Source organism: Scyliorhinus canicula, chromosome 16 (genome assembly GCF_902713615.1).
Source record: "Scyliorhinus canicula chromosome 16, sScyCan1.1, whole genome shotgun sequence".
NCBI lineage: Eukaryota > Metazoa > Chordata > Chondrichthyes > Carcharhiniformes > Scyliorhinidae > Scyliorhinus > Scyliorhinus canicula.
In genome coordinates, this window is record NC_052161.1 from 53,322,656 (window position 1) to 53,345,314 (window position 22,659).

The 22,659-nt window shown below is 43.8% G+C and overlaps 1 protein-coding gene across 9 annotated transcripts in view; it reads right to left on the reverse strand.

The window, feature by feature from the left end:
* LOC119951075 (coiled-coil and C2 domain-containing protein 2A-like) overlaps positions 1-22,659 on the reverse strand; it is a 610,180-nt gene that overhangs the window by 412,666 nt on the left and 174,855 nt on the right. For all 9 annotated transcript variants that reach the window (XM_038774117.1, XM_038774121.1, XM_038774113.1 and 6 more), the window contains exons 13-14: positions 6,485-6,582; positions 3,614-3,754 (exon numbers count right to left, since the gene is read on the reverse strand). In XM_038774117.1, coding sequence (XP_038630045.1) covers positions 3,614-3,754; positions 6,485-6,582 — 239 coding nt within the window. The remainder of the gene's footprint in view (positions 1-3,613; positions 3,755-6,484; positions 6,583-22,659) is intronic.

Genomic DNA, 22,659 nt, shown 5'->3' on the forward strand with positions numbered 1-22,659 from the left:
CAGTGATCTGTTTATAGGGGCAAGTTTGCGAGGTTGGAGGACTGGAGGTAGAGTACGATTTGCCCAGGGGTAACAGTTTTAGGTACTTTGTGGTAATATGTAGTTATTCCTTGCCTTGTGATCTACAATAGTCCAATGAGTTGATGAAAAAGAAACCACCAATCTTTAGATTGGAGCAGAACTAATTTATTGAATAACGATTAATTGAATAAAGTTTGCACACACTACTGAGCTATAACTACTGATAAAGTAAGGTTGACTCTGTTAAACAGTAATCTATAATCTAGTATTAACTAATGATTACCTTTGTTAACTCCCTCTCTAATCTAAACTACTCCTTATGCTGTGATCAATCCTTCTCCTTTGCTAACTCTAGTATTTGAATTACACTGAGATGTAATAATTAACCTTCACTGGCTTACCTATATACATATCATTACATCCCCTTTTTTTTACATTTCTTTTCTATGTACAATAAAAGAAAAAATGTTCAATATGATATGTATATAACTTTGAAATGTCAATAAGGAAAAAGTTCAATAGGAACAATTCACAAATCGAGTCTGTTTGGCTTCCTTCTTTTCCTGGTTGACCTTCTAAAAACCATGAAGAGGAGACGCAGAAGTTTCTACAGTCCTCTGTGAATCTTCATGAACTTGAGAATTTGTCACAGTATCAATGAAAATACTTTGATGGAATTGTAGATCCGGAAAGATGTTATTGTGTTGTTTGAATTTTAGTAGTGATCGGCGATTGCGTCGAACTATTGCTCCTTCAGCTGTCTGAACGATATAAGAACCTGATGCTGCTTTTCTGATAACTTTTGCAGGAGCTGACCAACCTCCATCAGGCACTTTGATCCTGATGGTATCATCTGGAAGCAGTGAGTCCAGAATATTTGCACGTTGACCACAATACATTCTCTGTTGTTCTCGCTGATGTTTCATCTTTTGTATCACGGGCAGATTATCTGGATTAGATAGAGACATGGATGGTAGAGTAGTTCTCAAATCCCTGTTCATCAACATCTGTGCAGGTGATAGACCCATGGAAGGCGGAGTTGTTCTATATAGGAATAATGCTAGATTCATATCTGAACGAGAATCCATGTTAAGAAGTTGTTTGATGATTTGAACTCCTTTCTCCACTTTACCATTTGATTGAGGGTAGTGCAGACTCGAAGTGATGTGAGCAAAGTTGTAGTCTCAAGAGAATTCAGCCCATTCATGACTATCAAAGCACGGCCCATTGCCAGATATGACAGTGGTTGGAATACCATGTCTGGCAAAAGTTTCCTTAGTTGCTTTAATAGCAGGTCTGGATGTGAGATCTGATAACTTGATGATTTCCAGATCATTCGAATAGTCGTCGATTATGATTTGCAGTGAAACAAATCAATCCCAACTTTTGCCCATGGAGACATCTCCAATGCATGTTGTTCTAGTTTTTCCTTGCATTGTGCAGGTTGAAATTTCTGACATGTTTCGCATCAAAGTATTATATCAGTGATGTCTCGATTGATACCAGACCAATACACAGCTTGACTCGCTCTTCTCTTGCATTTTTCAATGCCAAGGTGACCTTCACGTATCTGGTTAATAGTCATGGGTCGGAGAGACACTGGTATAACTATCCACTCAAGTCGAAGTAACAGTTCATCCACAACCGTTAAGTCTGCTTGAATATTCCTGAACTTGGAACAATGCCCTTTTGGCCAACCATTGTTGAGATGGTCTATGATTCTTTGAAGCATCGAATCCTTCTTGGTTACTTCACGGATGAGGTTGAGTTTCACATCTGAAGCAGGAAGAGTTTCAGCACACAGCTGTACTTGAGCTTCTATATGCTGTTATGAATTCATGAGGTTCTCCTTCTGAATCGATCGAACGTGACAAAGCGTCTGCAATTATCAAGTCTTTGCCTGGGGTACAGATGAGGTTGAGGTCGTATTTCCTAAGATTCATCAAGATCCTCTGTAATCTCAGAGTCATATTATTTAGATCCTTTTGTATGATTTGTACAAGTGGTCTGTGGTCAGTTTCAACAGTAAAGGTCGGAAGTCCATAAACATAATCAGGAAACTTGCAGGCAACAGCCATTGCAAATATCACCTGTTTCATCCTGGAAAAGCTGGCAATTAAAAATTCATGGCAAGGGTCACCTTAACAGCCATTGTTTATGGCTGACCGAGACCCCCTCCTCCTCCATCTTCCATCAGCTGTTATTCGTCCTCTCTGCTCATTGTCCCGGTCATACTGCAAGCCAAAGGAATGCAGACTATTTTACCCAAGATCAGGAGCAAGTAGTCAGTGTAGAATCCTTGAAGTCAGAGGCAAGGCCATCACCTCACCACACCACTCGCAATAAAGCCAACAATTCAAGGGGCAAGGCCATCACCACATAAACTGTTCTATTAACTCAACAGCACTTTTCTACCATCTTATCCTGTTATTTGTCTTCTCTGCTCATTGTCCCGGTCATACTGTAAGCCAAAGGAATGCAGACCACTTTAACCATGATCAAGAGCAAGTAGTCAGTGCAGAATACTTGAGGTCAGGGGCAAGGCCATCACCTCACCACACCACTCGCAATACAAGCCAACAAACTGTTCTATTAACTCAACAGCAGTCAACAAAACTCAATCAGCAATTAACCTTAAAGCAATAGATAATGCATCTAGGATATCCTCCCTACTCCTCAATTTGTTTTCAGGTGTTTAAATTTAAGAGTGACCAATATCTTGAACTTCAAATGGAACTTTGGATCCCCACAGAGTTCCCCCAGTTTCAGCTTCACGTTTTTAAAAAGGTGCACTAATCGGCGCCCGCGTGACACTTGCTGGGGAGGCGAATGGATCACGGGTGGCGTCGATAGAGGGTCGTTACTGTTAAATCTTTTAGAGATTGGTCAAGTGGTGATTATTGGTTTCTTGCCACACAAAGGGCAGGATCCTGATTTTGCCAATGGAAGTGGTCAATTAGATTGCAAACCAATGCGGTTCTCAATTTTGGCCTCTCTCTCAATCTAACCGCCATGTCGCATCTTGCTTCATAGCGATACGGCTGTAAAGTCGCACCCAACATGTCCAAATTTGGTAACCTAGTTGCCTAATTGCCAAACAAAGTGACTAATGTTGTCTCCTTTTGTAGTTCCCTGTTTATGTCCCTGATACACTGATGTAACAATAAATGGCTGCTTCATCTGTGTTGTTAGAATGAAAACTTTGTTATTTTTTAACTACCATAAACTTCCTCAAACAACCAGATCACAAATTTTATAGTGAGTTAAGAACTCCATTTTTGTTTATATCTTTCTGTACAAGATTCCACAATTCTATCATGATTGCCCTTTAACAAGTCTTCACAAGCAATTTTCGTGCATTTTATGATTACATTTTAACATGGCAAGAAAGGAAAAAAGTTTAAATCCTACACTCAGAAAAAAATATGGCTTTCATATTAATTTAACATTTTGGCTAATAAAATGAAAACTGCTAGTAAAATATTAATTGCTCCAAGCTACTTCCTCAAACTAGGCCTTTTAATAAACTTGAACAAGTTAATTCTTCTTCAGAAAGAAAGTAATGATGATTGGCATAATTAAATGAACTTACTCGTGCACTTGGAGCTTTATTGATGTACAGATGTACATTTTAAATTTCCGTAAAGATTTTATCTGTTTCCAAACCTTCAAAATGCTTGTTAACACAGTATGATCGTTTTCCTTTTCAACATTCAGAAGTCTTTTTGTTTCCCTGAGCATATAAAATAAGGTTTGAGTATTCAAATGTAGTTGGGCATCAGTTTCCGATCTGCAATTTGCAAACGTCTGGAGGATTGGGAATTCCCTCAACCCCACTTATTACTTAATTAGCTCCCGGTTGCATTGCTAACATTTTCATGGTTTTGCTCTGTTATTCCTAGATTCTTTTCTCATCAAAATCGATAAATTAAAACAAAAGAACTGAACAAGGGCCTAAATTTCTAAGCATCCTAACTTGGGCATGATTTTGGGGGCAGCATCATCAAGATGGAATGATGAGGCCCAACTACTCAACCAAGTTCGTTTTGGACTGTCATCAGTCAAATTGAGTATACATCAGGCAGTTCATCTGCAAGGGCCAGAACAATATTTTGCCAATGTCAAAGCCAGAAGTACTTTCAGGGGATGGAGAATCGTAGTGGGACAATAGCAAGCTTATGGAATTAAATATTGAAGGACTCAATAAGTCAGTCAGTATCTACCAAGCATAAATGTAAGGATGCCAAAGTAGAAGAGATTAGGATATTTTCTTATGCACAATATACTTAGAACACAATTGATGGAGGAAGAATCCATGAAACATTTTTTTAAAGCAATGCAGATAAATACATTTTAAGAAAGAGAAACATTTAAAGGCAAGAAAATACAATAAAACCTGGTATTGATGTAAATGGCCTTCTTTTGAGCTCCATAATTCTTTAATTTTAGCTGTCACTTTTTCCATGAATGAGCCCTGCCACATGTTGATCACAACTTTCTGAGAACAGCTTCAGTCAGGTATAAATCAGAAAGAAGCCATGCGATCCAAGATAAGCAGTTAAACAATAAGAATCAAAACTGAGAAAGGAAGAGGAGCCAGGAATATGCTAGACAATAGGTAACTGAACCACAGCAGGAAGTAGAATTCAAAATAATCTGAATTTACTTGGTTTCAAATGCATGAGAACTTGATATAAATTGAATACTACATGGTCATATGATCATTATCTGGATAATTTCAAGGACATTATGGTCATGTTCAGCAATATGGGGCCTCACGGTAGCATGGTGGTTAGCATAAATGCTTCACAGCTCCAGGGTCCCAGGTTCGATTCCCGGCTGGGTCACTGTCTGTGTGGAGTCTGCACGTCCTCCCCCTGTGTGAGTGGGTTTCCTCCGGGTGCTCCGGTTTCCTCCCACAGTCCAAAGATGTGCGGGTTAGGTGGATTGGCCATGCTAAATTGCCCGTAGTGTCCTAATAAATGTAAGGTTAAGGGGGGGGGTTGTTGGGTTACGGGTATAGGGTGGATATGTGGGTTTGAGTAGGGTGATCATGGCTCGGCACAGCATTGAGGGCCGAGGGGCCTGTTCTGTGCTGTACTGTTCTATGTTGTGTGAATGGATTATTATTATATTTTTGGAAAAATGTTGTGTTATTCTGTAAGGAGGTTGTGTGCATGTATGTGAAATGATTTAATTAAATTGGAGAATTGTTAACGGAGACAACTTGTCTTGGGAGTTGAGATAACAGTAAAGTTTAGACATTTGCATGAAGAGATAAATATAAGTATCTTTGTATATATTTTTGTATGTAACTTTTACAACTTGCAACAATTTCAGAAGTCAATAAGGAAAGGTTGTTATATTTATTTAACTTGGAAGTAGGGGACATAGGAAAATTATAATTTGGAAAAGCTAAATTCAAAGACATACTGAGAACAACTGAATCGAAGATGAATGGGGAAACGGATATTTATGGGAGAGATTTTGAGCTGAATTGGGGTTGGTTGTATGCGCTGAAGAAATCCTGGAAATAGTTTTGCACTGAGAAAAAGTATAATGTCTAAAGTAGCCTTCCAGAAAGCTATTGGGTTTCAGAAGTCTTGTTTCTGAAGTTTCTTAGATTTCCACAACAGAGTGGATGAGAGGTTGTATGGTTAACCATTACTACATAAACAGCCTTGGGTGATATTACAGGACTTTTACAGTTGAACATCTATAAGGGACTGTTGCCTGGAAGGTGTTTACTGGGCGGCACAGTAGCACCATGGTTAGCACTATTGTTTCACAGCGCCAGGGACCCGGGTTCGGTTCCCAGCTTGGGTCAACGTCTGTGCAGAGTCTGCACGATATCCCCGTGTCTCCCCGAAAGCATGGCTTTCCTCTGGGTGCTCCGGTTTCTTCCCACAAAGTCCCAAAAGACGTGATTGACATTCTCAATTCTCCTTCAATGTACCCGAACAGGCACCAGAGTGTGGCGACTAGTGCATTTTCACAGTACTTCATTGCAGTATTGATGTCAGCCTTCTTGCGACACTAAGAAAAATTATTATTATTACTTGTGGATCTGACCAAGTAGATTTTTTGGGGGGGATTGTGGATCTGGCCAAGTAGATTTTTGGGGGGCATTGTTTTGTAAGATTATTTGAACTGTGTAACTATGTTGTGTGCTTCTTGATGAATGTTTTTTTTAAATCTCAAATGTGACACTGAAATCTTATGCTCCTGAGATCGGTAGGTTTTTTTCTTGTTTGCCAAATATTTAAAAAAGGGTTATGGTCCTTAAGTCAATTTTCCTTCTGGCATTTGGCTTGCTCAGCAATTACCATCTGCTGTGGTCATAACAATGTTCAGAAATATTACGAATATACTTGTAGGCGATGAAGGGTAGTAGTAGCAGCAGAAAAGTCAACCTCTGAAAGAAAGTCTTACGAAAGTGCTGATGAAAAAAATGGATACAGACCTTATTTGCTTCTTTAAGTCTTCAATTCTACTGAGATTCGTAGAATTTACTTCCAAATCTCTTTCTAAGTCTTTTATTGTATTATTTAATGTTTGCAGCTATGGAGAAGAACAGTTATGTAAAACACAAGCATCTTTAAATTAATTAAATAATATAGTTTTTCTGCTATGTTTGCCTTAATCGTCTTATATGCTTTGAACCTGTAACAGCAGATATGGAAGCAAATGGCCTCACCATTGGTTCATATATTTGAGGTTAGTAATGATGTTACTTTTGTAAAATAGTAACAGAACAGGAGCCATTCTGCCCATTGTGTCTATGCCAACTTTTCATAGGAACAACTTAGCTGGTGCCACACCCCCACCTTCTACCCATGACCCTGCACATTCTTCTTTATCAGATAACAATCCAATTCCCTCTTGACTGCTTCAGTTAAACCTGCTTCCAACACATCATCTGGCAGCACCTCCACTTTCTAATCTCAGTGCATAAAAAAGTGATTTCCCTCATGTCACCATTGCTGCTTTTGCCAATACCTTAAATCTGTGCACTCTTGTTTTCGAAACTCTATCAATGGGAGCATTTTTCCCCCATCTACTTTGTCCAGATCCCTCAAGATTTTGAACACCTCCATCAAATCTTCTCTCAGTCTTCCCATCTTCTCCAAGGAAAATGATAGCAATTTCTCCAATCTAGCTACATAACTGAAGTTCCTCAGCTCTGACACCATTGTCATGAACATTTTTTGCACTAATGACTTTACACCTTTCTTAAAGTGTGGTGTCCAGAATTGGATGCTATATTTCAGTTGAGATAAATCCAGTGTTGTACGTAGCTTGAACATAACTTCCGTACTTTTACACTCTGTGCCACTATTTCATAAGGATTTAGGTTTGTTTTGGTTTATTAACCACTCTCTCAACCTGCCCTGCCATTTTTTATGATTTATGCACACAGGTCCATATGTTCCTGCACCCTCTTTAGAATTGTACCCTCTATTTGATATTGTCTCTGTCTCTCCACTTTCTTCTCTGTCTCTCCACACTCTATCAAAATATCATATTCTCATGCATTAAATTTTATCTGCCATGTATTCACACACTCTTTCCCAAGGTGGAGGAGTCAGTTACTAGGGAGCATAGGTTTAAGGCCCTTGGGGCAAAGTTTAGAGGAGATGAGCGAGGCAGATTTTTTATACAGAGGGTTTTACGTGTCTAGTATGCATTGCCAGGGGAAGTTGTGGAAGCAGATACATTAACAGTGTTCAAAAGGCATCTCGACAAATACATGGTTAAAATGGGTACAGAGGAATACGGCACTAGGAAGTGCTGAGGGTTTTGACCAAGGGTGGTATCATGACCGGTACTGGCCTGGAGGGCCGATAGGCCTCTTCCTAGGCTGTATTGTTCTTTGTATTCCACAAACCTGTCTTTTTGGTTCTACAATATCCTCCATGTACATTAAGGTCACTAATATATATCACGAAGAGCAAAGGGCTCAACACTAACCCTTTCACTACAATCCTTAGTCCAGTCTGAAAAATGTCCTTTAACAGCTAGTGTTTCCTGTCACTCAGCTAATATATTTTCCATGTTGCTACTGTCCCTTTTGTTCCACGATCTGTAGCTTTGCCCACAAATCTGTTATGCTGTACTTTACCAAATGCCTCCTGGAAGTTTATGTGCAACACACATCACGGCATTATTGTCACCAACCTTCTCTGTTACCTTCCTGTGCGTTATGGGGGAGTCTAAAGACTGCCGGCCCACCCCAGACTCCCCATCATCCAAGCCCCTCCCATATGCCCCATGCATCCTCTACGCCCCTGCAGGAGAAGTTGGTACACAATAGATGGGAGGGGGCCCAGTCAAGTGGCAAGGTGCCAGATATCACTCCCTACAAGGAACGGGCCCTGGAGGTCGCTGGAGTGGCCCATCTGTCACCCTCACCCTCGACAAGTCCAGCTACACGCACCTTGGTGGGCGACAGTTGTGGACAGGCTTCTGAAGCACATTCTGGTGAGCACTATACAGCTGCCGATGCACATCAAGTGGAGGTAGGAACGCCCAGGCGAGACAGCAGTTGGACACCAGCTGGGTCCCAGTCAGATGTTCAGCGTCTGGACCAGGTTTACCAGGAACTGATGCAGACGTTAGGGTGCGGCTGGGATCTCAGAGGGGGATGTCAGTGACACTCCAGCTGGTCTACAGCTGATTGGGGGAGTACCAGAGGTTCCGGGTGCAGGAGATGGCACCGGTAATGCGTGGCACAGAGGCCAACACTACTAGGGTGGCGAACTCAGTAAAGAGTCTGGTTCTTGATGTCTGCAGCATCCACGGCGTGGTTCAGTCAGTGAAGGCCATGGTTAAGTACCTTGACAGCATGTCCCAGTCACTGGAAGGTGTGTTCCAGTCATAGGAATGTCACAATGGAAATGTGGAGCATGTTCAAGGTACAGCTACTGCGTGTCCTTGATAAGTATGTACCTGTTAGGCAGGGAGGAAGTGGTCGAGTGAGTGAACCATGGGTTACTAAAGCAGTTGAATCACTTGTCAAGAGGAAGAAGGAGGCTTATGTGAAGATGAGACGTGATGGTTCAGTTGGGTCGCTTGAGAGTTACAAGTTAGCTAGGAAGGCTCTAAAGAGAGAGCTAAGAAGAGCCAAGCGAGGACATAGAAGTCTTTGGCAGGTAGGATCAAGGATAACCCTAAAGCTTTCTATAGGTATGTCAGGAATAAAAGAATGACTAAGGTAAGAGTAGGGCCAGTTAAGGACAGTTGTGGGAAGTTGTGCGTAGAGTCCGAGGAGATAGGAGAGGTGCTAAATGAATATTTTTCGTCAGTATTCACACAGGAAAAAGACAAAGTTGTCGAGGAGAATACTGAGATACAGGCTACTAGACTAGAAGGGCTTGAGGTTCATAAGGAGGAGGTGTTAGCGATTCTGGAAAGTGTTAAAATAGATAAGTCCCCTGGGCCGGATGGGATTTATCCTAGGATTCTCTGGGTAGCTAGGGAGGAGATTGCTGAGCCTTTGGCTTTGATCTTTAAGTCATCTTTGTCTACAGGAATAGTGCCAGAGGACTGGAGGATAGCAAATGTTGTCCCCTTGTACAAGAAGGGGAGTAGAGATAACCCCGGTAATAATAGGCCAGTGAGCCTTACTTCTGTTGTGGGAAAAGTCTTGGAAAGGTTTATAAGAGATAGGATGTATAATCATCTGCAAAGGAATAATTTGATTAGAGATAGTCAACATGGTTTTGTGAAGGGTAGGCCGTGCCTCACAAACCTCATTGAGTTCTTCGAGAAGGTGACCAAACAGGTGGATGAGGGTAAAGCAGTTGATGTGGTGTATATGGATTTCAGTAAAGCATTTGATAAGGTTCCCCACAGTAGGCTATTTCAGAAAATACAGAGGCATGGGATTCAGGGTGATTTAGCAGTTTGGATCAGAAATTGGCTAGCTGATAGAAGACAAAGAGTGGTGGTTGATGGGAAATGCTCTGACTGGTGTCCAGTTACTAGTGGTGTGCCACAAGGATCTGTTTTGGGGCCGTTGCTGTTTGTCATTTTTATAAATGACCTGGAGGAGGGCGTAGAAGGATGGGTTAGTAAATTTGCAGATGACACTAAAGTCGGTGGAGTTGTGGACAGTGCAGAAGGATGTTACAAGTTACAGAGGGACATAGATAAGCTGCAGAGCTGGGCTGACAGGTGGCAAATGGAGTTTAATGTGGAAAAGTGTGAGGTGGTTCACTTTGGAAGGAATAACAGAAAGGCAGAGTACTGGGCTAATGGTAAGATTCTTGGTAGTGTGGACGAGCAGAGAGATCTCGGTGTCCATGTCCATAGATCCCTGAAAGTTGCCACCCAGGTTGAGAGGGTTGTTAAGAAGGCGTACGGTGTGTTAGCTTTTATTGGTAGAGGAATTGAGTTTCGGAGCCATGAGGTCATGTTGCAGTTGTACAAAACTCTGGTGCGGCCGCATTTGGAGTATTGTATGCAGTTCTGGTCGCCACATTATAGGAAGGATGTGGAAGCATTGGAAAGGGTACGGATGGAGATTTACAAGAATGTTGCCTGGTATGGAGGGAAGATCATATGAGGAAAGGCTGAAGGACTTGAGGCTGTTTTCGTTAGAGAGAAGAAGGTTAAGAGGTGACTTAATTGAGGCATACAAGATGATCAGAGGATTAGATAGGGTGGACAGTGAGAGCCTTTTTCCTCGGATGGTGATGTCCAGCACGAGGGGATATAGCTTTAAATTGAGGGGAGATAGATATAGGACAGATGTCAGAGGTAGGTTCTTTACTCAGAGAGTAGTAAGGGCGTGGAATGCCCTGCCTGCAACAGTAGTGGACTCGCCAACACTAAACGCATTCAAATGGTCATTGGATAGGCATATGGACGATAAGGGAATAGTGTAGAGGGACTTTAGAGGGATTTCACAGGACGGCGCAACATCGTGGGCCGAAGGGCCTGTACTGCGCTGTAATGCTATATTCTTAGGTGGGCATAGCCAGGGCGTCCAGAGCATTTCCCAGTCACTGAGAAGCATCGCCGAAGGCATCAACACTTTGCTGCAGACATTGGGGAGCGGCTAGGGCTGGCAGAGCCAGGTGACGCAAGTGCATCTGGAGCTCAATCCAGCTGAACCTCCCTCCCGAGGTGAACCACAGGGCCCTTTGGCACCGTCCAATCCAGGGTCACCATACGGAATGGCGACGTCAACCACCAGCACCCCCGAGACCTCCCTGACAACAGTACGTCTCGGAGTCAGCACCAGGAACAGGGTGGCAGAGTACATGTGCCGCCGGCAAGTCCACCTCCAGGACCCAGAGGATGTCCACCAGAGGCATCAAAGGCCACAGGCCGCATTAGGCAGCAGACTGTTGATGTAGTTTACTCCCTGCTGCCCTAATGCGCGCAAGGCACCATCTATTACACCCTGGAGCTGGGCAATCCCGTCAATGGCAGAGAATCCTGCTACCCAGTTATTCTGTTGGGCCTGGTCCATGTCAAAGTTTATATAGTTCGCTTCCCAAGCAAACAGGGCATCCGCGACCTCACAGATGCATTTGCTTGAGAGATGCCACACAAGTACCCACTCGAGCCCTGGAATGATCCTGAGGCGAAGAAATTCAAGGCTGCGGTAACCTTGATGGCCACCGGGGGCGGGTAACTTCCTCCTCCACGTGGTGCCATGACCGCTAGGACAAGGCACAGGTGCCGCACAGTTTCCTAGTTGAGGCAGAGCCTCCTGCGGCACACATTGTCCGTCATCTGTTCAGAATACCAGAGTGCCTGTGCACCTTAGGCCGTCGCCGGCCTCCCCCTCGGAGTCCCTCCCTGGCCTGATGGGCACCAAGGTCCTCAGGGTGTGGGACAGGGCCCTGCACATGGGCTGCCACCTCGAGCCTCTGACGACCGACGCTATTGTCGCCATCTTCTACATCGTCTGGCCACTGGGCCTACCAGCATCATTTCCGTGGGTCCAAAATATCATCCATTATGTGTAATATCTGTAAGGAATTGGAGAGAGTGTGAGCCAGACAATCAGTGGTGTCTTCCACTCTGGGACCCTTCATTTCCCCCTCCCCCTCTCATCTGACACACCGTGCCCACGCACCTTGGCCGCAGTGGGGCCCTTATTCACTGGAACCATATGCTGTACCCCAGATACCTGCACAGTAACCTGTACCTGCACTGCCCCTGGGTGTTCGGATGTTGGCTGTTGCGACGTGGCACTGCTTCCTGCAGTGCTCAGGCACAATGTCCCAGCATCACAGTCTGATTGGGATGCTGGCAATGACTCCCACATGCTACATGGCACGTCTATCCACGGGAATCCACTTGGGAGCTGTAAAGTGCTCACTTAACTACTATTGCAATTACCAATTAGCAATCGCCTTCAGCTGCGCGACCAGAGGCCTCCGCGGTCAATGGGAGTTATGGGTGGTCAGAGGGCAGAGAGGCAGGGCTGAGGTTACCCCCAGAACTGGAACGCATGATCCAGGGGGTGACATTGTGAACCCACAGGCGCTGAGACACCGTTGGCGGGACACCCCGACCAAGAACCCCTCCTCCCTCCAAGCACCAGTGCAGCAGCCCCAGTGTTCCCGGGCTCATTGCCAGGGAGACAAGATGGCTAATCCCCTTCTCGATCCCCACAGCAGCTCTTCCACCAGCTTCACTTTTTAAAAAAGGTGTACTAATCGGCGCCCGCGAGACCACTTGCTGGGGAGGCTTTTAGGTGACAGGAAGCCATTAGATAAGGGGTCACTCCCAGTAATTGTATGGAGATTGGTCTTAAGTGGTGATTATTGGTTTCTCACTACGGTACAGCAGGTTCCAACAGGGGTGGGCCGATTAGATCACAAATTCATCGGCGCCCGACACAGTTCTCGTTTACGGTATTGTGCGCTCTCGCTTAAGCACAATGCAGCCATTAAATCACGCTCAAAAGGTTGCCATCTCAGTAGGTCTACCCACTGACCCCTTGATGGCATATTAAAATTTCTCTAAGTGCAGTAATGACATTAAATCGTTGAACCAGGCAGAGGTACTGGACGGGATAGGAGACCTCCAGCTAAGTAATATTTGCCTCTGGGCTATCAATGAAGCAAAAGCGACAACGTCCATGCCTACTCCAGAGTGAAACAACGGTGAATCTGAGACCCCAAATATGACTACCAATGGATTTAGAACCATCCAGAGAATTTTTAATATGGTGTTGAGAAAGAAAACACAGAAGCTGACAAGTTTGGGGCAGGACCAAAACATATGCATTTCATTAGTCGGGGCAAGCGAACAACGATCACATCTGTCCTCCACATTTGGGAAAAAAGCACTCATCCTTGCCTTGGTCAAGTGCACCCTGTGTAACGCCTCGAACTGAATCAAACTCAACCAGGCACAAGAGGACATGAAGTTGATCCTGCATAGAGCCTCCCACCAAGCCTCATCAGTAAGCACAGGACCCAACCTACTCTCCCATCTTGCCCTCACCCCACCCAGTGGGACGCGATCTGACAATAGAATATAGCCATTTGGTCTGAAATCAACCCCTCGCCAGGTTGAGCCAAGGATAAAACCATGGTTAGCACTGTTGTCTCAGAGTGCCATGGACCTGGGTTCAATTCCGGCCTTGGGTGACTGTGTGGAGTTTGCACCAGTTTCCTCCCACAGTCCAAATATGTGCGGGTTAGATTGATTGGCCATGCTAAATTACCCCTTAGTGTCCAAAGTACTGCAGGTTAGGTGGGGTTGTGGAAATAGGGCAGGAAGTGGGCCTATGTAGGGTGCTCTTTCAGAGGGCCTGGATGGAAGACTTGTATAGGTCTTGCATCTGGAGAAAGTCAAGTATACCATCAGAGGCTGAATGGGGAGGTTCTACCAGAGATGGCTACACGTATTCCTATTTATATTTGATAACTCAATAAAATGTTTCTTTAAAAAAAGTGAGGTCATTGTTACAAATGGGGGCTAAAGAAGACAGGGAAGGGAGCTTAAAGTGTTGCCGAAACTGTTTCCAAATCCTAAGGGAGGTGACTACCACTAGGTTTGATGAAAATCTAGCAGGAAAGAAGGGCAGTGGTATAATACTTCTGACATGAAGTGTAAAGGTAGTGCGCGAGCGAGCCTCCTTTGGGCCCCAAATAGAATTGGGTGTCACAGAATCCATAGCAACATATTTTGGATGTTTGAAGCTCAATAATAAAACAATAAATTCGCGAGAGCCAAGCCTCCTGCCCACCTATCTTGTTGGAGCAGAACACTGCGGATTCTGGGATTCTTGCCTGTGCAAATAAAAGCAGAAATCAATTTGTTAACCTTAATAAAAAAGGATTTGGGCAAAAAGATGGGGATAAATTGAAAGAAAATGAAAAACCTAGGAAGTATTTTGATTGGATCCTACCCGCCAGAGATAAAGGGAGGTTGTTCCACCTCTGTAGATCCGCTCTACCACTATTAACCCAGGTTTGAGTAGTTCAACTTATGAAGTGAGGCCCAATTATGGACCTACTGGACTCCGAAATAATAGAAATTGATATGAGAAAGGCAAAAAAGGTAATGAGCCTGACTGAGATCTTCTACCGGGGGGGGGGGGGGGGGGGGGGGGGGGGGGGGTTCACTGGAAAATGTTCACTCTTGTCTAGATTCAGTTTTTAATCAGAGAGGGGGGGGGGGTTCACTGGAAAATGTTCACTCTTGTCTAGATTCAGTTTTTAATCAGAGAAGGACCCAAAGGTATTATGCGTCTTCATTATGCCGTCTATGGAGAGAGTTAGGTCCAGAATGTATAGAAATAGATCATCAACATAAAGCAATATCCAATGCTTCACCCCATCACAATAAATACCCCGTCATTGACTAGAGGCAAAACAGTGGGGAAAGAGGGCAGCCCTGTCTAATGCCCCTGTTTAAGGGGAAGTAATCTGTGTGCAGAGTGTTCATGCGAATGCTGACAGTCCGGGCATTATACAACAAACAAAGCCAATAAGAAAATTTATGGCCAAATCCAAATCTCCTGAGAATCTCAAATAGATATTCCCACTCCACCCTATCAAATACATTTTCAGCGGCCAGATATACTATAACCTCAGACTCGGATGTTGGGGAGGGGAAAGGAATAACCTTAAAAGTTTATATTGTATTGTATTAAAAGTATATTGGCCAGAAATTGTCATCTCTTCCCAAAGCCTGTTTGACCCTCTGAAATTATACCTGAGATTCAAGGCTCCAGTCGGAGCACCAGAACCATGGCTAACAGCTTAATATCCGTGTTTAACAGACTGCACTCGGCTGGGTCCCTGTCCCCCTTAAGGAGCAAGAGGGATGAAATAACCGCCAGGACAGTGAGTCATTGAACAATTCCAAAAACGTGATGTTAAGACCATAAGACATAGGAGCAAAGTTAGACCACTTGGCCCATCAAATCTGCTCCGCCATTCAATCATGGCTGATATTTCTCTCATTCCCATTCTCCTGCCTTCTCCCCATAACCTCTGATCCCCTTATTAATCAAGGAGCTATCTCTCTGCCTTAAAGACACTCAGTGATTTAGTCTCCACAGCCTTCTGCGGCAAAGAGGTCCACAGATTCACCACTCTCTGGCTAAAGAAATTCCTCCTCATCTCTGTTTTAAAGGATCATCGCTTTAGTCTGAGATTGTGTCCTCTGGTTCTAGTTTTTCCGACAATTGGAACATCCTCTCCACGTCCACTCTATCCAGGCCTCGCAGTATCCTGTAAGTTTCAATAAGGTTCCCCTCTTCATGCTGAACTCCAACGAGTGCAGACACAGAGTCCTCAACCTTTCCTCATGCGACAAGCTCTTCATTCCAGGGATCATTCTTGTGAACCTCCTCTGGACCCTTTCCAAGGCCAGCACATTCTTCCTGAGATATGGGCCCAAAACTGCTCACAATACTGCAAATGAGGTCTGAAGAGAGCCTTATACAGCCTCAGAAGTACATCCCTGGTCTTGTATTCTAGCCCTCTCAACATGAATGCTAGCACTGCATTTGCCTTCCTAACTGCAGACTGAACCTGCACGTTAACCTTAAGAGAATTGTGAACAACAACTCCCAAGTCCCTCTGTGCTTCTGATTTCCTGAGGATTTCCCCATTTAGAAAATAGTCTATTCCTCCATTCCTCCTTGTAAAGTGCATAACATCACATTTTTCCATATTGTATTCCATCTGCCACTTCTTTGCCCACTCTCCTGGCCTGTCCAAGTCCTTCTGCAGCCCCCTTGCTTCCTCAATACTATCTGTCCCTCTACAGATCTTTGTATCATCTGCAAACTTAGCAACAGTGCCTTCATTTCCTTCTTCCAGATCATTAATGTATATTGTGAAAAGTTGTGGTCCCAGCACAGACCCCTGAGGCACACCACTAGTCACCGGCTGCCATCGTGAAATAGACCCTCTAATCCGCATTCTCTGCCTTTCCTTCTCATTCACGCCTTGGTTGATGCAGAATCTTCATCGGCATAGATGGCAAAACAATTGTTTTGCTACATGGCAATCAGACTATTAGGGTACATTCATGAAGGATAATGGGTACAGATTACAAATTTTCAAATTTAGACAGAGCAGACAGACATGTTGAGGAACCAGGGTCATCTGGTACGGATGTGTTACAGAACTATGAGGATAAATTGACTGATATCGACAGGGTTTCTGTAGAGGAAAACAATATTTCTGATGAATTAGAACAAACCATTTTTCCGAAAGGACAACTGCCAAAAGTTGGTACAAAAGTGACACATTTGCCTGAAGGGTCGAGTCAATTGAAGGATGCAATTATTAATTGCAATTATTAACAACAAGGACTGTTATTAGTAGCCATGATGTGGAGATGCCGGCGTTGGACTGGGGTGAGCCCAGTAAGAAGTCTTACAACACCAGGTTAAAGTCCAACATGTTTGTTTCAAACACTAGCTTTCAGAGCACTGCTCCTTCCTCAGGTGAATTCCTCACCTGAGGAAGGAGCAGCGCTCTGAAAGCTATTGTTTGAAACAAAGATGTTGGACTTTAACCTGGTGTTGTAAGACTTCTTACTGTTATTAGTAGAGCAGGGAAGGCCACTGGAAAGAATAAACACTGGTTGAACATACAGCATTCAAGGGAGGGTGTCAAGACAATGGATTGGGAACACAAAGTTCAAAAATGGAGGGCACAGAAATGCAGTGCCACTTCAGATAGTACATCGGATAGTGAACGGGTTCACAGGGAAAGGTCGAGAACTATTGAAAGGACATCCCACTGCAGAAGAGAAAGATCAAGCAGTAGCAGTACAGAATGAGATACCAGGCGGGATGGGGGACATAGTTTGTCGAGGTCTCGGAACATGGGTAAGACTACGAATACTACTAGGAGTAGAAGCCCACATGCATGTGCGATTTTGGTGGCTTCAAATAAATTAGATGAAAAAGTTATCAAAGATGCCAAACAACAAGAACTGCATAGTTGGAGTGAATTTGGGGTATACAAGGAAGTACCGGATAGGGGACAAAGAGCTCTATCCCACAGATGGATTTGCACGGAAAAGGTTCTTCCGGGTGGAACTTATAAGGCAAAGGCCAGGCTTGTGGCAAGGTAATTTGAAGAAAACTTAGAAGATCAGGATTTAAGGGTCGATTCACCCACAGCAGGGAAGGTTATTTTAAAGATCTTCATGGCTCTATTAGCCACAAAGGCATGGGAATGCAAATTAGATATAAAAGCTGTCTTTTTTCAGGGGCATCAGCTTCAGAGAGACATTTTTCTCTGTCCTCCTAAAGAGGCAGCCAACACAGAAGGGGTACTCTGGAAGTTGAACAAATGTGTATATGGATTAAATGATGCATCTAGAGTCTGGTATTTTTCGGTAGCTCAATTTTGTGAAAGTTAAGTTGTTGCCAGTTCAAAGCGGATCCTGTAATGTTTTACTGGCACTATAAAGGAAATCTTTCTGGCATTTTCATGATGCATGTCGATGATTTTGTGTGGGGTGGGACGTGTGATTTCAAAGATACTGTAATCTCTGGTTTGAGGAAATAATTCAGGGTTGGAAGTCAGGCTTCAGGTGCATTTAAATATATTGGACTGGAAATCGGACAGACTAAGTTACGTGCAACTTTACGTTAGCAATCTTATTTGTAGAGCATCAGCCCAATAGCAATTAGTCATAGTCGGGTTTCACAAAGATGCAGTGGTTTCAAAGATGGAAAAAGAGCAACTCCGTAGTTTAATTGGGCAATTGAATTGGTTAGGTAGACAGACTAGACCGGACGTTAGTTTTGATGTCTTAGAGTTGAGTACAAAAATAAATTATCCTAAAGTGGAAGACCTAATGAGAGCAAATAAAGCGTTGGTCAAACTAAAAATGCAGGAATGTGTTTTGAGGTTCCCGGTTTTAGGTGATCTTAGGCACTTGAAACTCATAGTTTATAATGATGCGTCCTATGAAAATTTATGTGATGGGATTTCAAGCGCACAAGGTTTTATTTCTCTTTTGGGGAACAAAGGTAAATGTTGCCCTCTTGTGTGGGAAGCAAAGAAAATAAGGAGAGTGGTCAAAATGCTTTGGCCTCTGAGATGTTAAGCCTTGTAGAGGCAGTGGATAGTTGTTTGAAGAATAAAGGAATAAAGGGTTACGGTGTTCGGCGGGAAAATGGAGCTGAGTCCACAAAAGATCAGCCATGATGCATCCCAAGTGCCTTAATATGCAAGGCTATGGAACAAATGCTTTTAAGTGGGATCAGGCTGGGTGGCTTGTGCACAATAGCTGGCACATATACAATGGCGCAGTGGTCTCTTTCTGTGTCATAGATTTTCTAAGATCCTTCCTAGCCATCACTGCATCCAGTTACACATCATAGAATCAGAATTACAGCGTAGAAGGAGGCTATTCGGCCCATCGAGTCTGCACCAGTCCTTGGAACAGACACCCTGTTGTGTTCTGTGATCTTGTCTTGCAATGAATCTACAGAACTGCTGGCGACTTAGCCAGAGCGATATTTTATTGATGTACACATATTAAGGTAACAATAAGAATCAATACAGACCAAGCTATCATAGATTTACATTAGGCTCTCCTGGAACTATCCGTATGTGTGACTCTCCTCGTGTACACCTTACAACCTTCTGCTGGTGGCTGGATGTCACCTGACTAATGTCTCTGGACCACACGGTAGACTTGTACCGCCACCTGCTGGTTGGTGGTTGTATCACCAATTATATACAATATTGTCTACAGGCATATCACCACATCGCCCTTCCTTGGGAGATTTTGATGTTTATGTACAAACATGATCAATAACTTTACATTACATATTTTGGTTTAAGTATAAACCATATAAGCAAGTTTAACTATTGTGCCCATAAACATGATATGCCTGTTCGGTTTATGTCCCTTGCGCACATCTCATTGTGCCTCCCTCACAGGATCACCCTTCTGACTTGGGCTGTTGCCAGCATTTTCAAAGACTGTTTTTCTTGCGGGTCTTTTGCTTCGTATCCATTTGATACAATGTTTTTTAAAGACACGTGTCCTTGTTGGCCTCACCTGCATCACCAGCCTTTTCTGCTTTCATCTCTTTCCACGATGCTGTTTGCTCCTTCATTGTATGTTCTCTGTCTCTGACTCATCAGTCACAACATTGACCTCTTCCCTTTCATTTTCTTCTCTTTTGTTTTCATCAGTGTGATGCACGAGCTTTCCCAGTCTCCTCCTCTTCCTCTTTTTTATTTTAATGATCATTTGGCAAGTACTTTTCTTTTTGTGTTTGGGTTTGGCAACCCCTGTCTTAGTGCTGGTCTGCACCCTGTGCCTAGAGGTGTGTGGATCCTCAGTTGGTACCTCTGGTTCGGTGCTTCCAAGGAGTTATGTAGCCACACCCAATTCTGTGTCCTCAATTGAAGGTTGCAGAGCCTCACTCTCTGGTGCCTGACTGGAAGTCACATCTATAACATCAGGTGCTGTCCCTTCTTGGCTTGTTGAAACATCTATTGATGGCTCATCATCACTGGAGATTATGATACACACACTCTCTGGCCCTGACGATTGAGGCAATGGGTCAACCTGGTTTTGCATTAGTATGGATGTGTGATCCATCGAGCTACATAGCGATATGACCATCAGCTCATCTGAGTCATCTCCTGACAAATTAGCTTCAAACTGGATGGAGTTGACTACTGGAACCATTTCAGAGGCCTGAGATAACTGACCATGTGCCTACGGAGCTAGCTTTTCTAGGATTGGAACAATGTCTTCTGTTACAAGCTTATACGAGAGCTGATCTTCCCAAGTTATCGGCCTCTGCAATCTCACTTTGCATTTCAGACTCTCAAACTTCTCGGTGTCCTGCGCCGTCTAGCGTCTCTTGTGACCCCCTCTTGCCATTCCCGCTAAATCACCGGAGCAGCACTTCCCAGGCCCCTTCATTGAACTCTCCATTACTCCCGTGAAAGAGGTTCACAAACATTTCATATTTGTTTTCATCCAAGTTTGTACTTGCTGCATCACCTTCGCAGTCGTCGTATGTATCTTCGTAGCATTCATCATTGAAGTCAGCGTCTTCTGCAAAAACTTCTGTAAAATACACTGCACACGGAATTATGTGTTCGTGCAGGAGGCAACCAATTTCAAAATCAGCATCGAGTTTTGCTGCAGAACTTTTACTTAACATTCCATGCTGTGGAACTTCAGGAGGGCAGAAGAAATTGTAGAATAAGTCATTTGGTACTGTTTCCATAACTGTTTTGCCAGTGCTTTGGCTTGGTTTCAATTGTTTTCAACGTGATATGTTTTCCTTTCTTCCAGTCGATCTGGCAGCCTGTGCATCCCATGATGTCTAGCTCGTCAAAGAATGAAGATTCAAGCTTGCCAGGTCACGACTGCAACTGGTATACTTTCGTAAACACCTCATTTGTAAAGTACTCATTAGGCTTGAACTTAAACTCTAGAGTGAAGCTCATTGGCTGTTCATGCTCTGAACATTTAACATTCACATCTTGTAGATGTTTTAATCGGTGTTTGTCATGCTCCTGTATCATGCCACTGAGTATACACACATTCTTTAAGATTGTTAACCAGAAGTGTGGTATGCTCTTTGGCTCTTCCATCTCTTCATCTGATTTGTCGTCCTCCGCCAGGGCTTCTGCTGAATCCTCATCGAATGACTGCACTATCATATCTCTTTGGGATTTGTAGAATTCAGCCTGCGGCCACTCAACTAGGTTTAGGGACTCGCATGCATCCTTTCCTATGATGGATTCAATTTTCATGTTACCGTTTTATATTATGGATATGTACGTTGTGTCATGCACGCTAAGCTCAAGCTTGCATTCAACGAATGTCACCATATTTTTCATACCATAGCATATCGGCAGTCCCAGTCGCTCAGCGGCTTTCGGCTACGTGTTCAGCTTGTGCAAGCAGGCCAACTGATGAGGTTGGCCCTTGTTCAAATCTCAAGGTTGCAGCGTAATAATGAGTTGTTCAAGAACACTATTGTTTCCCATCTGGTTTTGATGTCATCCGCTTTGTTCTTACTACCGTTGTTATTTTTTGAGATTATATCTTCATTTTCTTGGGTCGGTCTCTTCTGGTCCTTGATTACAATGAGATCGAAGAAGAACTGTTCGTCTGAACGCATCTCATCAACCACAGTGACTGATCTGATTTGGTCCCTTGTGGGAAGTGAAAAACACTTTCGCAAAATGACAAACACAGCCACACCTGGAACAGACTTTTCCAAAGGCCGGACATTGCCGTGGGTCATGTCGATTGCCACATTTTTGGCATAAGGTGGCGGCTCCTGTCAGCCGCTTAAAATGGCTGCCCACACTGAGACCATGGGCTGGATTCTCCGTCCCGCCATGCCAGATTTATGGTTCAGCACGCCGGCGGGATGCTCTGTTTCACCGGCTGGTCAATAGAGATTCCCATTGTGGGGCAGCCTCACACCGTCGTGAAACTCCCAGCTGCCAGCAAAACAGAGCATCCCGACAGCAGAGAATCCAGCTCGATGTTTCCTATTGATCTGCGCAACAGTGCTGATTCCGCTGGCGTTCTCTTCTATATTGGTGCTAAGATGCTTCAGAGTGAGTGCACTGTGTGGTGATTGTGTATCAGTGTAGATGCAATACAACTGAGCAAGCACGAGAGGGAGCACGGGAGAGCTATAAATACAGAGGAACAGGAAGTGAGCAGACACTTCACAGAAGGGACAACTGGCAGCAGGACAGGCAAGCAGCATTGAGGTAGCTGTAAGTTGAGCACTGAAGACAGAACAAACTCACAATAAGAACGCGATAATAACAACAAAAATCGCAGGAAGCACTGCAGAAACAAGAACAACAGCAACAACAAAAACTACAAGAAGAACAACAAAAACAACAAGAAGCATAACAAAGACAACAACAAGCATGCCAAGAACCAAGACAGAAACGACAAAAACAGCAACAAGAACGACAACGAAAACATCAAAGACAGAAACAACAACAATGAAACTACAACTTGTACAAAATAGTATAACTCTGCACATGAAGGACAATGCCACAGCACACTGCAAAACAATGACAAGACTACAAACATGCCATGGGATGACAACTAATCTCACAAACTCACATCTGCTCCAGAACAATCAAGCACACCAGCTTTCAAGGCAGATGGCATACTAAA